Source organism: Theobroma cacao, chromosome 9 (assembly GCF_053813885.1).
Source record: "Theobroma cacao isolate CCN51 chromosome 9, ASM5381388v1, whole genome shotgun sequence".
NCBI classification, from domain to species: Eukaryota; Viridiplantae; Streptophyta; class Magnoliopsida; order Malvales; family Malvaceae; genus Theobroma; species Theobroma cacao.
Window position 1 is genome coordinate 44,041,990 of NC_142647.1, and position 14,037 is coordinate 44,056,026.

General features: G+C 31.1%; 2 protein-coding genes across 2 annotated transcripts; both read right to left on the bottom strand.

Moving 5' to 3' along the window:
* Positions 1 to 1,037: 1,037 nt before the first annotated feature.
* Positions 1,038 to 3,778, bottom strand: LOC18590109 (Cysteine proteinases superfamily protein). The gene is made up of 2 exons (XM_018127479.2): positions 3,629 to 3,778; positions 1,038 to 2,236 (listed from the first exon to the last, which is right to left on the bottom strand). The coding sequence occupies exon 2, from the start codon at positions 2,211 to 2,213 to the stop codon at positions 1,527 to 1,529; it is 687 nt and encodes a 228-aa protein (XP_017982968.1). The 5' UTR covers positions 2,214 to 2,236; positions 3,629 to 3,778; the 3' UTR covers positions 1,038 to 1,526.
* Positions 3,779 to 4,110: 332 nt separating this feature from the next.
* On the bottom strand, positions 4,111 to 7,305 carry LOC18590110 (NADH-ubiquinone oxidoreductase B8 subunit). Its single transcript, XM_007015444.3, has 3 exons — positions 7,039 to 7,305; positions 6,845 to 6,951; positions 4,111 to 4,409 (listed from the first exon to the last, which is right to left on the bottom strand). The coding sequence occupies exons 1-3, from the start codon at positions 7,122 to 7,124 to the stop codon at positions 4,306 to 4,308; spliced, it is 297 nt and encodes a 98-aa protein (XP_007015506.1). The 5' UTR covers positions 7,125 to 7,305; the 3' UTR covers positions 4,111 to 4,305.
* Between the last annotated feature and the right edge of the window lie 6,732 nt (positions 7,306 to 14,037).

Consider the following 14,037-nt stretch of genomic DNA (forward strand, 5'->3'; position numbering starts at 1 on the left):
TGAATCCGACCTCAAGGCGACAATCAAGAGAGATTTTTTTTTAATAAGAGAGATAAAATTTTAAAAATAAAAACTTGTAATTTATATAGTGATAATTTTTAAAATTAATAAATGATAAAATTATCTTAAAAATATTACCATGTCTTCAAACTAACAAAAATATTGACAGTAAATAAACAGTAAGATTTATGTATTCAACGAAAGATTTTTTTTTGAGATGGATTATCCATTTTAAATACTAATGAACTTGCATGTAATTATAGTTAAACGTTAAGAATCAGTATATTTTACTCTTATTTTTTATATATCATGAAAGATAAAGATAATAATTTTTTAAAAGTGTTGGATTATACATAATCATCAGTTAAAAAAATGACATAGCTTGAATAGTCCAAACCTAAATGATTCAAATTCATAATAATTCAAATTTGAAAATAACTTGATCTTATTCATCCTATTGCCATTTCTATTCAATAAAAACTCTTTTTTGAGTTTTATTGACTTATTCACTTTCTCATCTTAAGATATATAAAATTTAATTAAAATTAATCATTTTAAATTAAAATCTCAAATTCTAACTACTAATCGTGAATTGTGGTGATACGATAATAATTACCTATGCTAAACTGCATAATAAATGAGTCAATGCTAAACTGTATAATAAATGAGTCACTTGATCAAAAAATATAATTCGTTATTATCTTTCTTGTTTTAGTAGATAATAATAAGGCATAATTACCTTGTTTAGCCTATTAGATTGGATTTTGGAAGTAGAAACTTCCAAAATTATATTTAGAAAATCATAAACATAATGTTTAAAAAAATCATTAAAAAAATTCAAATAAATTTCTTTTTTATTACATTATATTAAATTTTTGTACCTTTATTTTGAATAAAATACACCTTTAATTAATCTATTAATCAAAATGTTACTCATCATTTTATGCTCACGTGACATTAACATAAAAAGTAATAGATTATAACATGCCAATATCATATCAACATTACAAAATATAAAATTATAAATAACATTTCAATGAAAAAATATTAGTCAACTATTAATTATAAAAATATAAAAACTTGATTGAAATAATAAAATAATAAATACTTGAAACTTTTTTAAATATTTAATAATTTTTTTAAAAATATTACTCCAAAGTTGTGTTTTGTATGGTTATCTTGGACAAATGGTTCATCCCTTACCTTCTTACATTCCTCTTAAGGGTGCACTGCTACATGAATGTCATCTTCAAGAATTCAACAATCGAGAACAAATGAATCAAATAGGCCACGCATATGACTGCCATCAGTTGCTGCTTAATTAGCAGATCAAATAGGCTATGCATATGGCTGCCATCATTTACTGCTTAATTTGCAGTCAGTCACTGCTTAATCCGCTGTCCAGAAAACACACCAGGTCTCCGATATTGAAAGGGAACCTGAAATTCAAATAAGATCTCTGGAATGAACTTCATCTTCTTGCATGGTGATCCCATTTTTTGGTTTTAACTTATGAATTAGATATCTTATTTCTTCGCCATTAGATCCTTAATCAGCCCCAGTATCTCCTTTCTCATCTCACTGACCACTGATGGAGTTACCTGCTCCTTTACAGCAGACAACCACAAATCAGTAGCATCTTTGTTTTCACTGCTTTCATGCCAGCAGTGTATTGTTCTTGCAGTCACTGTAACGTATAAGCCACAATCATAACCATTAACTTGCTGTGGCGTGCCAATGCATTCCAGATACTTGGCATTACATGCTGAACTGGAGTCCCCGACAAAACCAACAACAGATTTAAACAGCCTCATGGCATGCCTCTTATTCATCTGCCCATTGCTATCATGATGAACAAAGACATTAGCACTTCTGCAGTATGCAAGTAAGCTCCAGTGACTTCCACCTTCAGCTACGCTCACATCATCATTATTATTGACAGGAAATATCACCAATTTCTTATCTGGCAGTTTAAGGGGTTCCAAAAAATCTTTGAGACCACCAACATCAGGACAGTTAGCTATCCAGAAAGCAATTGATGGTGAAAGCAATAGGATGTCCTGTGAAGGATGACTTGAAGATAGGAGACTGAAATAAAACTCAATGATTCTATCATTCAAATAATATGGACCACTGAGGATTTCCAAGTCTGATTGCCTGAGCACAACATCATTGTAACTGAGAATCTTTTCATCTGCAGCTGATTTTCCCATGCTCTAGATATCAATCTGTATTCCTGAAAAATAAACAAACATGATGATTTAATTTACTTAAAAAGAAAAGAAGGAAGAAGAAGAAGAAGAAGATTCTACAAACATAATAAGAAACCAAAAATTATATCTTAAATTTTTTATCTAGAAAGTAGGGAACATCAGCAGCAATGAATACAACGAAGAGACTTATTAGCTAATCAAGAGCCAAAATTGGTTCAACTCTAAGTCCTGATCAGTAATATGTAACCCAGTAATCTTCAAAAAGACACATCAACCCTAAACATCCAGCAACTCGTAATGAATCTTAACTTTTTCCTTATACTTTTCTTGCATTATAGTAGCTTTAGAGTTGTCCAAGCACAAAAAAGGGGGGAAATAGGAAAAGACAAGACCCTCCATCCCTTAAGTTCATCAATTTGTCTCTAAATTATATTTTCAGCAGAAAGCACCTTCTTCCTCAAAGACTTTGCAATAGAGTTACTAAAATAGAATAGGACTGAAGCAAGATTTTCTAACTGAACGTGCACACACAAGAATATATGATGAACAAAACCAACCCTAGTAAAAACTGTAGTTCAGTTCCACATTACTTGTTTTATCTAGAGCAAAATAAGCATGGCCTATGCTAAACCAATGCTACAATTTACTTGTTTTATCTAGAGCAAAATAAGCATGGCCTATGCTAAACCAATGCTACATTTTACTTGTTTTATCTAGAGCAAAATAATCATGGCCTATGCTAAACCAATGCTACATTTTACTTGTTTTATCTAGAGCAAAATAAGCATGGCCTATGCTAAACCAATGCTACATTCTACTGATGACATATTGTAATACAAGTTAGACAACCAAGTAAAGTAATCCAGATATTACCATTCAAAGGCAGACCCAATTAAGGTCAGCTCTATATGGACTGCAACAATTTATTCAGGCCAAAGGCAGCTCTCAGAATGAGAAGCCTTTCCCTTGTTAACCAGTATACCCCTTTGGAATAGACCTACCTTTCTGTACTTCAACCCTTAATGTAAAATGATCAAATGAAATCCACCAAACAACAAACCCAATCAATCCACTTGCGGAAGACTAAAGAGACAAAATGAAGTAATCCTTAATTCTCACCAAGAAACAGAAACAAAAATCACCCAAACGCTGTTTTCTGGTTTATTGATAGTTAAAGGGTAAGAATCCCTTGTACAATAATCTTGTATCCTCAGTTTAAACTCTAAAGATATCTAATCATAGGTAATTTTCCCTCACTAATTCATTCACGTCGGATTAAACCTTCTGGTCCGTCTAAAGAGTAGATAAAGCATTATTATTAGTATCATTCGATGCAGAAGAGGAAAGAAAACCTTAAGAAAAAAAAAAAGAGCCAAAACAAATTGAAAACTTAAAAATGAACACAACCCACTTACCCAAAACGACGCCTGAGGGTAAAGCGTACGCGTTATTCCCTTCTTAGATTATCACCGCCGACAGAACTATGAACATCAAGCACAGATGATTTTCCCCGTTTCTAGAAATGGACCAAGAAAGAAGAAAAAACCTTAGAGTTAGAGGCAGATCTAAAGCCCAAAACCATAAACAAACTAAATGGGCTTTTGAGGTTTTATTGGGGCTTCGTTAACCTCGGAATGGGTTTGGGTTGGGCTTTGGGAGTAGCCCAACTGCTTCAATTATTTGTTTACGTTTCCCTTTTTTTTTTGGTCCAAGGTGTTGGCAGCCACTACTTATTATCTTTATTATGTTTGGTAGAAGTAGCATGTATATCTCGCACTTAAAACACATATAAATATAGATTCTGAAATACAAATGCCACCTTCATTTATACTATTGGTTACTGATGATGATTTTCATAATAAACATGTAAGATGAGAGGAGAAAGGGAAATAACAGAAGCATTCAAAGGGTAGTTTCTGCTGTGTTTGAACCTCAAAATGGCAAGAGAACAACACAAAAGTACTAAATTTTTAACAACCATCCTTCAACATCAGCATGATAGCTGGAAAATAGAGGAACAACAACGAAGGAAGCAATTTCTGGTGGATGTCAATTTATTTCACAACCATTCGATTCAATAGCAGCAATATTATTAGGCTTTGAGGGATGCCCCTGCTTTCACAAGGTCTTCTAGTGCCTTCAAAATCTGAGGCTCGGTCAAACCTTCCAAGCGAATGCCCCTCTCCACGCCCATATCTGCAAAGAAACCAAATTGCATCAGCTGGATCTGATGCCACAAACTTATCTACGTCACTACATGCAGACAGCTTAGAACAACAGCATGGGGAAGAAAATAAGCTGTGTGGCACCCATGACACTCCCTTAGCTAGCTAGGGTCTTGCACAGACACTTAGGATAAATAAATACAAAGCAAGACAGATTTCACACCAAGATTCTGCAATCATTAAAGTAGTAAACAATTAAACTTTATTACTGCTACTATATGCTAATAATAAATAAAAAATTTATCCAATCGCATTTAGGCCTAGATGCTTAAATATATAATCTTTAATGTATGTGTGTAAAGAAAAGGCTATAAGAAAATGGATAACAATGAACTAAAAGGTATTTGTCGACTAGTATTAGTTTTGTTATCGTCGGCACAGAGAACAGTATTTCAGATAATCTCACTGCACAAAGACAATAATGGTACCAAGTAGAAGATCATAAAATACAACATAAACTAAATAGATACAAAAGCAAGCAACAAACATCATTGCCTAACATGAATATGTTCTACAAACACTTCCCCTTGGCCGGTGGCTGAGCTACACAATGAAGTCAAAACCCCCTCATTCTAGAACGCCACAAAAGTTAATGTTGAGAATAATAAAATATAGTGAGTAAGTAATTTGAGTCTGATTCTTGTGTCCATGACCAAATGAACTTACTAGGCAAGCTTGCAACATCATGCAACATTCGAGGATAATCTTACGGGGGAAGAAAAAAGAGAAGAAAGAGAATTGAGTTCACCAGTCTACCACAAATTCACATCATAGAAATCTTGAAGTACCTTCTAAATCAAGCAGTTTAACCAAGCATGCAAAGCAATAACTATGTAAAAATTCTAGATTTGACAAACCATACATATTTGAAGTACTTTATAGCATGTTTTCTCTCTTTAATGAGTGATCACCCTCATTCATAGATTACCAATAGCTTGTTTGGATAAGGAGGGCTCTTCCAACAAAAAAAGTTTGCACCCGAGCATTTGGCTCATTAGTTGGTGCATGATCCCCTGTCTAAAAAGCAAGATTCGAATCCCCTTTCCCCCAATTATTAAAAAAAAAAAAAAAAAGTCTTTTTGGTCCATCAATTTTGGGCACTAAAGCATCTTTTTAATTGCATTCACTTGTTCAAATTTAGCAAATTGTCTGTTCTGATCATCTGGTAGAAAGGGGCCCTGATTGTGGGCCATTGGGACGTATTTAGTATATAATTGTCTACATGCAGTGCAACGTGGAAGAAAGAGAAATTTGTGGGCGGATCTGTTTGACAATGAGAAACAAGGAGGTAGGTAGTTGGTGTTGTGTGGGGGTTTTATTACAAATAGGACATAGCAGAGAGATTGGGATGTGTCTCGGCAGGGTTGGGAATTGGATTGTGGTGTTAAATCTGCATTGTCCATCCTGCATTGTGAGTCTCACATGTCGATGGGGAGCTTCATGATATTTGATTTGGTTCCAGCATGGGGCGTTTACATCTGGGTAATGGCAGTTTGTTGATTGCAGTGTACTGTGCACAGAAACCAAATAAGCACATGTAAACAACCCTAGATTATTGCCCTTCCTTCTCTTATTCATGTTTAAACCTTATCCATTATATAAACTCTTTCACAAACCTTAATTCTACATGCTTTCTAATGCATTTCCCCCTAAAATCACTCAGCCAAAATTGATTCAAAACTCACATCTCGCAGCTGTCAGGAAATTATTAACCTCAGGCCCAGTTTTCAGCCACTATTTTGTGGTCATATCCTTACCAACCTAAACGCAAACCCCACTTTCGACCATAACTAATTTTCCTAAACCAACTAAGGCAGGTTATCTCAAATTCGCTGTACATTACCCATTGAACATTAAATTTTGGAGCATATCACTTTGAATGATGATAGAAACCAAAATTGATTATAAACAGAAATCAGTCCCAACCAAGCAATTTATTGTGGTTTTACAACAATTGACAAGAGCACAACATTTCTCTATTCAAAGGGCCATTACATTAGTAATCATTTCAATTAAAGTTTTCCCTTGTTTCTAGTTCCTGCATACCCAGTATTCCCTGAAGCTCATTTTTTCAATTATCATTAGAACTGAAACCACCTTTGATACAAGTAAAGTAGCATATAATAGCATCTTATGCTAGTAATGCTTCGAATACCTTGACCAACATTACATTGCAAACAGATGATGGCACGAAAAGACAGCAGGGAAATGCCGCTAAGGCGATGATTTAAGAAGTGTTATAATAGATATTCTCGTTATTTTGAACTATACTTAAAGTCAAAAACACTAGTTATTTACCAACAGTCCTCTTAAATTCCTAAATCAAAATTGGAAAAGCCAGCTTCGAAAAGAAAAACTTTAAAGATTGAAAAGGAAACCAAGAGAAACGGAGAGCAGAAGATATACCATATCTAGCCCACATCTGGGGCTCAATCCCACTGCATTCACGGACAAGGATTGGGAATTTCGGGTTTAACGTCTTGAGATCCTTGTAATTTTTCTCCACGAATGACCTATTACCAATAAAAAGAAATTTATTATATAAATTTAAAAAAAAAAAAGAAATGTTCAGTTAGATTGAGGAAAATAGGAAAATAAACCTAGCGGAGGCACTCGAATCGGATTTTTGGCAAAACAGAATTCGTAGTTCTTTGAGGTTTCGAGATAATTGGCCTCTCCACGCCATTCTTTCTTTTCTGTACTATCTGATAACAAACTTAACACTTGGGTTCGAACTACCTTGAAAAGGTGGTGGAGCGTTTGAGAGCAGAGATAGAGGAGACTCGGGAAGAAGAAGAAGCGCTCAAGATGACAGAGAGGGTGTGGGGATAAATATGTAATTTCAACCTAATTAATCTAAGCAAGTGAGGGACACGAGAGTAGTGTAAATTTTTAACAAATATAAATAAAGAATAGTAACTTCCATTTTTTTTTTTTTTATAAAAGTTAGCCATCAATACGTAAATATATAATATTTAAAAGTTAAAAAAATTAAGTATTTATTATTATTATTTATGTTATTTCTATTTTGAATATAACAAATTAATATTTGTGTGAGTTTTAAAAATTAAATTTTCTTCAAATGCTATTAAGTTTATTCATTTATGTTCATCAGACACAATTGAATTGGATTTAAAACTTGTATATAATTATGGCACTTCTTACCTAATTTATGCCACATATTATATTTATTTACAATTAATATAATTTTATATATTAGAATTTTTTTAATTTAAACTTTACATTAAGTTTTATTTATTAAAGAGATGTGTTAAGTTTTTTTTTTATCATTGTTCTTAACATTTATGTTAAGATTTTATGAAAATTGATTTGAACTTTACATTGATTTCCTACTTGTTTACGTAAACCTATTATCAACTTATATGTACTTATTTTTACCTTCCATTATGTTTATAATTAGCATAATTTATTTTAAATTATTACGATATTATTTACTCATGTTATAGTAAATGTGACATGTTTTTATCTTTATTGTCACATGTTTATTATAATATTTGAAATAGTTTAATGTTTATAATTATAAGTATTTATCTTAAGTTAATTATAACACTTCTTACTCATTTTTATATTAAATGCTATGTACTTTTACTTTATTCTCATATATTTATATTAATATTTTTTAGAATATTATTCTTTAACATTAATATTTTATTTAAATACGTAAAATTATATTTTGTTTGTAAGAATTCTTAATAGCTAGTTTGAGGGATACAATTTTTTTTTTAATTTTTGAAAAAATTAACTATTAAAATTTCCTATTTTACATTGAATGAGATAACATTTTTACTTTTATTATTATATATTTACGTTAAGTTTTTTAAAAAGTTAATTTCAATTTTATGATTCATCTTATGTATATACGTCAAATGTTACAGTTTTTTATTTTTATTCCCAAACATTTACATTAAACTTTTAAAACTATTATTTTTTTAACATTAACATTTTATTTAATTGCATTAAATTATAATTTTTGTGTAAGAATATTTGGTTACTAGTTTGAGAAATATATACAAACTATTTTTATTATTTTACAATAAACTAAATATTAGATTTTTTTATTTTATAATAAATTATATGTTTTTTTAGTGTTATTATTTTAAAAAAGCTAATTTAACTTTACAGTGTGTGTTACTTATTTACATTAAACGACAATTAGGTTATACTTCTTATTACATTTCATTACATTTAAAATCATTATAGTTTTACCTAAAATTGATTACAACACTTTTCAACCATGCATTTCACATAAGATGTTACATATGCTTATCCTTATTCTCATATGTTTATATTAAATTTTTAAGAAAAATGTTTTTTTAAAATAATATTTTATGTAATTACATGAAATTACTTATTTATTTTATAATAATTCTTTGTAGTTAGTTTGAGAGATACAAAGTACTTTAAAGTTTTTTTTTAAAAAATCTAAATATTTAATTTTTTGTTTTACCATAAATGATAAGATTTGATAAGATTTTTTCTTTTATTCTTGCACATATACCTTAGAATCTTGGGAAAGTTAATTTCAATATTATGGTGCATCTTACTTATTTACATTAAACTATAATTATGTTATACTTACTCTTACTTCCATTACATTTAAAATCATTATAATCTAAAACAGATTTGTTAAAATTTGGTGATGCTAATTCTAATTTTTTCCATATTCGTGTTGCTCATAAAAGAAATAAGTATAAGATATTGAGATTGCGATATTCGGAAGGGAATTGGTGTGATGACCAATTGTTACTTCAAGATCATGTAGTTTCATTTTTTTAAATAGTTGAATTCAAAAAAGAATGGTGATGTGTCGTGTTATCCTATTAGGGATAGTTTCCTAATCTTTCTATGAATAATTAATTGAATTTACTAAGATCGATTAATGAGCAAGAAGTTCATATTGCTTTGTTTGAAATGAAACCAATGAAGGCCCCTAGACTAGATGTCTTGCATGTGGCATTTTTTTAATCTCAATGTGTTGTAGTAGGTTGGAGTTTGATTATGTGTCTAATGTGTTTGAGGGGTGTGAAATTGGTGAAGGTATGTGTAGTTCTCTTATTGTTTTGATTTCGAAAATAATTGCTTCAAAATTCATATCTTAGTTTCAACCGATCAATTTATTATTTGTTGTTTTCAAAGTGTTAATGAAAGTTATCACCAACAAATTGAAACTTGTGATGAGTTCGATAGTGGCAAGTACACAAGCCAGTTTCATTCCTAGTAGGCAAATCATTGACAATATTATTGTTGCTTAAGAAGTGATGCACTCATTTTGGAAGAAGCGAGGTAAGATTGGTGATGCTTAAAATCAATTTAGAAAAAGCATGTGATAGATTGAGTTAGGATTTTCTATATGCTACTTTGTTAGATGCCAAAATTTCAGATAAGATTGTGGACTTACTGGTACGTGGTTGGAGAGGTAGCAGTACTAAACTATTATGGAATGGTTCTCATTCACCTGCTTTTACACCTTCATGAGGAGTACGTCAAGGTGACCTGTTGTCTCCATATTTATTTGTACTCTATTGCATACGGGATTAATGCAGTTGTTGCACAGGGTTTGTGCAAGTCGATTAAACTAAGCCCCAGATGTCCATCTTTAACTTATTTGTTTTTTTGCAAATGACTTGTTGTTGTTTATCGAAGCCTTGTTGATCAAATAAAGGTTAGCAGATTTTTGTGCATGTTTTAGACAAAAAATGAGTGCGGATAAATCATTTTTTATTATTTAAAAATGTGATCATTGCTTGTGTAAATAATATGCAGAATTGTTCCGGCTTCCATTACTCAAATGATTTAGGTAAATACCTTGGGGTTCTATTATGCAGTGTCCGAAAAGGAAATAGCACTTTTTCATATTTGATTGATAAAGTGAAGAACAAACTTACTGCGTGGAAGGCATCAACACTTTCATTGGCAGGATGTTTGATTCTAATTAAATCAATACTTCTGGCTATTCCCACTTATGTTATGTAGACTACTTTTATTTCTTAAGAGTTTGTAAAAGGATTGAAATGTTGCGTAGATGTTTTTTGTGGGGTATGTATGACAATAAACCCAAAGTATATTTAATTGGGTATAATGACTTGTGTAAGCCAAAGGATGAAGGCGGTTTGGGCATTAGACATTTGAAGTAGATGAACGGTGCTTTTCTTTGTAAAATACTCTAGCAATTGATAAAAAGAAAAGAATCTCTCGAGGTACAATTGTTAATGGGCAAATATAATAGTGATTTATCTAGGCGTCCCATGTCTTTTTACAGAACTGGTGCTTTTAATTTATGGAGTACTATAAGCAAATTATGGTTGGCGTTTAATTCTAACGTTAGATGGGTTTTAGGGTATGGAATTTCAATAAATTCTGGATGGATATTTGGTTGGGAGACACTTTGTTGACTACATAAGAGTCTATACTAGAACAGTTGTAGTTGGAGACGGATACTATTCGTGATTATATTCAACAAAATGCTGAATGGAACAGAGCACGAGTGGCAAAGTATTTATTTGAGGAATTGGTCTTGAAAATGGTAAATTCTTTCCCACCTTTGTTATTGCTTAAACATGATATCCCATATTGCGCGTTAACTCCATATGGTATTTTTACCATATCATCTGCCTATCATTTTTTAAGTCATGTTCCTCCAATGAGTTCTACTTGAGTCAGTGGGTTATGGAGTTGTGCTTGGAAATGCCAAGGTGCCTATCAAATTAAGATGTTTCTATTGCAATATTTGCATGGGAAATTATTAACTAATGTAGAGAAATAAATCCGACAATTAACAAAGGATCCTAGGTGTGTGCAGTGTGAGTTAGAAACTGAATTAGTTTTTCATGTTTTAAGGGATTATTTTGTGGCAATAATGGTGTGGTCTCGACTTGTTCCTTCCCAAGATAGAAGATTCTTTTTTACACTACCATTAACGGATTAGTTGTTTGCAAATTTAAATGACAACAATGTGATGATGTTTGATTGACAGTGGGCCATCATCTTTGGTATTACTGGCTGGCTTATGTGGAAGTGGCATAATATCTTTATCTTTCAAGAAAAGTTGTTTCTATGGTGAATCATTTGCATTTGATTCAAAGTATGTCATTTCAACACATATCTTTTTTATTGAGTTAAACAGTTTAACTAGATCTTTGGTAAATAAGAAAGAGACTTTTGTTGGCCAGCAAACTCTCTCTTCTAGATAGGTAACTCTAAACACAAATGGGGCGTTTCGACACTCAATCTATAAAGCCACTGCTAGTGGGGTTATTCGGTGTCATGAGGGTTTTTGGATAAATGGATTTGCAGGAAATCTAGGTTCATGCTCTTTTTATAGAGCAGAACTATGGAGAGTTTCTTACGGGTTGAAATTAGTTAGGGAGTTAGGGATTTGTAAACTTTAGCTCCAAGTGGATAACAAGATGGTTGTGAATGCTATTTCAATGCTTGTTGTTACTCTGTGTGTTAATATGGACTTATTCATAGCAATTCAAGAGATGTTATAGAGACAATGGGAGGTTAAAGTCACCTACATATATCGTGAAGCTAATATGGTTGTTGATTTCTTAGCCAGTTTGGGATTTTTTTCTAATATTTCTTATGTTACTCATAATAATCTACCGATAGGAGTTAGAAACTTATTATTGTATGATATGATAAGAATATGTTTTCCTAGAATGATTCCAACTTAATATTATAGCTTCTCCATTAAAAAGAAAAAAAGTAATTATAATTTATTTAAAGTTGATTACGCCATACTACAAAATTAATGGGCTTTTCCAAGGAAATCAATTTTGTTGGAAACATTCTGTTAGAGTTTTGATAGAATAAAGACTTCAACCTTTTCAATTGAATTTTGATGAAGTTTTCCAATGAAAGAATGTTGGTCGAAAACTAGTTGAAATCATAAATGACACCAAATAATTGAATATGACATTAAGATTTTCGACGGATATTTCATTGAAAGTTGGAAATTTTCATCAATTTTCGACAAAATAATCTGTCAAAGATTTTTGTGGCCAAATGCTTTTATTTTAATATTTATATTTTTCTAGACAAAATTTTCGATGAAATATCCATCGAGAATATCAAATATTTTTTATAATCTTATAAGTTAAGGAGGATAAGTAATCATTTTAAAATAAGAAGGATTTTTTATTTTATCCCTGAATCATGTGGCTATAATATCTAATATGATACTAAATGGTACAAATCAAGTTGAAATTGTTGCAAGATACAACATAAAATTTGATATACAACACACAATTTAAAAAAAGATGCATTTCATGTCATGGCAACTTACATATAACTAATCATTATTCCAACTCTTATAACTGACACGTAAATAATAGCATTAGGCTTGAAATTGCTTATAAAATAAAAGCATCCTCGAGAGTGTTCACATCAGCAATCTCTTTAAAAAGATCTTGGTAAAAGGAAAACCAGCTAACATTTTATCCTCAATGCCACATACTCATGTCTACCCCTTATAATCTTGAAGTAATCCTCTTATAATTCAAATCATATGAAAATTGATAATTAAGCAAACTCCTAAAGACAATTTTTGCTAAATGTAAATGGAGATGCTTGAAATTTGCAGTTCATTTGTTAATATAAATGGTTTCATCTTGCTTTATTTTTTTTTCATGTTATGTTTTGTAAGGTTTTATAAGAGAAGAACTTAGCTAAATTAAAGGTTGTTGTGACTTTGACATCATTAGTTGATTACATATCTTCAACATCAACATTGAAATTGTTCTTATCTCTTGTAAGTGGGTGAATCCAAAAACAAAAAAGAAAAGAAGAAAATAAAGAAAGAAAGAGAAGAAAGAGGGTGGAAAATACAGTGGGGACAGAAGATGTGAAAACCCAAAGAGAGAAGAAAGAATCCGGAAGCATAGGGAGAAAATGACATAAATGCCATGCTAATTTTTTGAAAATTCTAAAAAAGCCTTTTGCAAAAAAAAAATTGTAAAAATACTAAACATACACATGGCATTTAACCACCCTAGCCACGTGGTGTAAACTTGTACCTCTCTCAAGGCTTCTTTTAATATACAGATATTGATGTAAATTATTTAAAGGCTACTCAAACTATACAAATATTCTTAGAGAGATTAAATCAAGAGTAGTTATACCCATCTTCTTTTAATAAAAGTGGAGAGTGTGATTCATGTGCCATCCACTGCCAATGAAAAGTGAGGAAAAAGAATTTCATAAACGAAACAAGGCATAGGAATAATAATTAGGGTTGGTTGCTTGGAGGAATGAAGGCGCCCATAAAGGAATAAGGAGGAACGTGCACCTATTACAAGGAAAACACTAAAAGACAAAAAATAAATAAATAAAAGAAATCAGAAGACTATGGAGACTGCTCACTTCAATGAGTTTTGCTCGTTTTTTAAATAAATTTTAATTTAATTTTAGTTAAAAGATAAACAATCAATTTATATTTGTCAATTCTATAATAAAAATAAACTTAATAGATTACATAATGGTTACAAATTGAACAGTATTAATTAATGACTTTAAAGTAAGGTCATCAAAGTTAAACTTTGTCAATTCTATAATAAAAATAAAATCAATAGATTACA

What these genes read in the sequence shown, in the direction of transcription:
- LOC18590109 (XM_018127479.2), bottom strand. Translation starts at nt 2,213, where the DNA reads ATGGGAAAATCAGCTGCAGATGAAAAGATTCTCAGTTACAATGATGTT.
- LOC18590110 (XM_007015444.3), bottom strand. Translation starts at nt 7,124, where the DNA reads ATGGCGTGGAGAGGCCAATTATCTCGAAACCTCAAAGAACTACGAATT. An exon ending in GATTCGAGTGCCTCCGCTAG is followed by an intron (nt 6,952 to 7,038) that starts GTTTATTTTCCT and finishes TATTGGTAATAG; the next exon opens with GTCATTCGTGGAGAAAAATT. An exon ending in CCAGATGTGGGCTAGATATG is followed by an intron (nt 4,410 to 6,844) that starts GTATATCTTCTG and finishes GTTTCTTTGCAG; the next exon opens with ATATGGGCGTGGAGAGGGGC.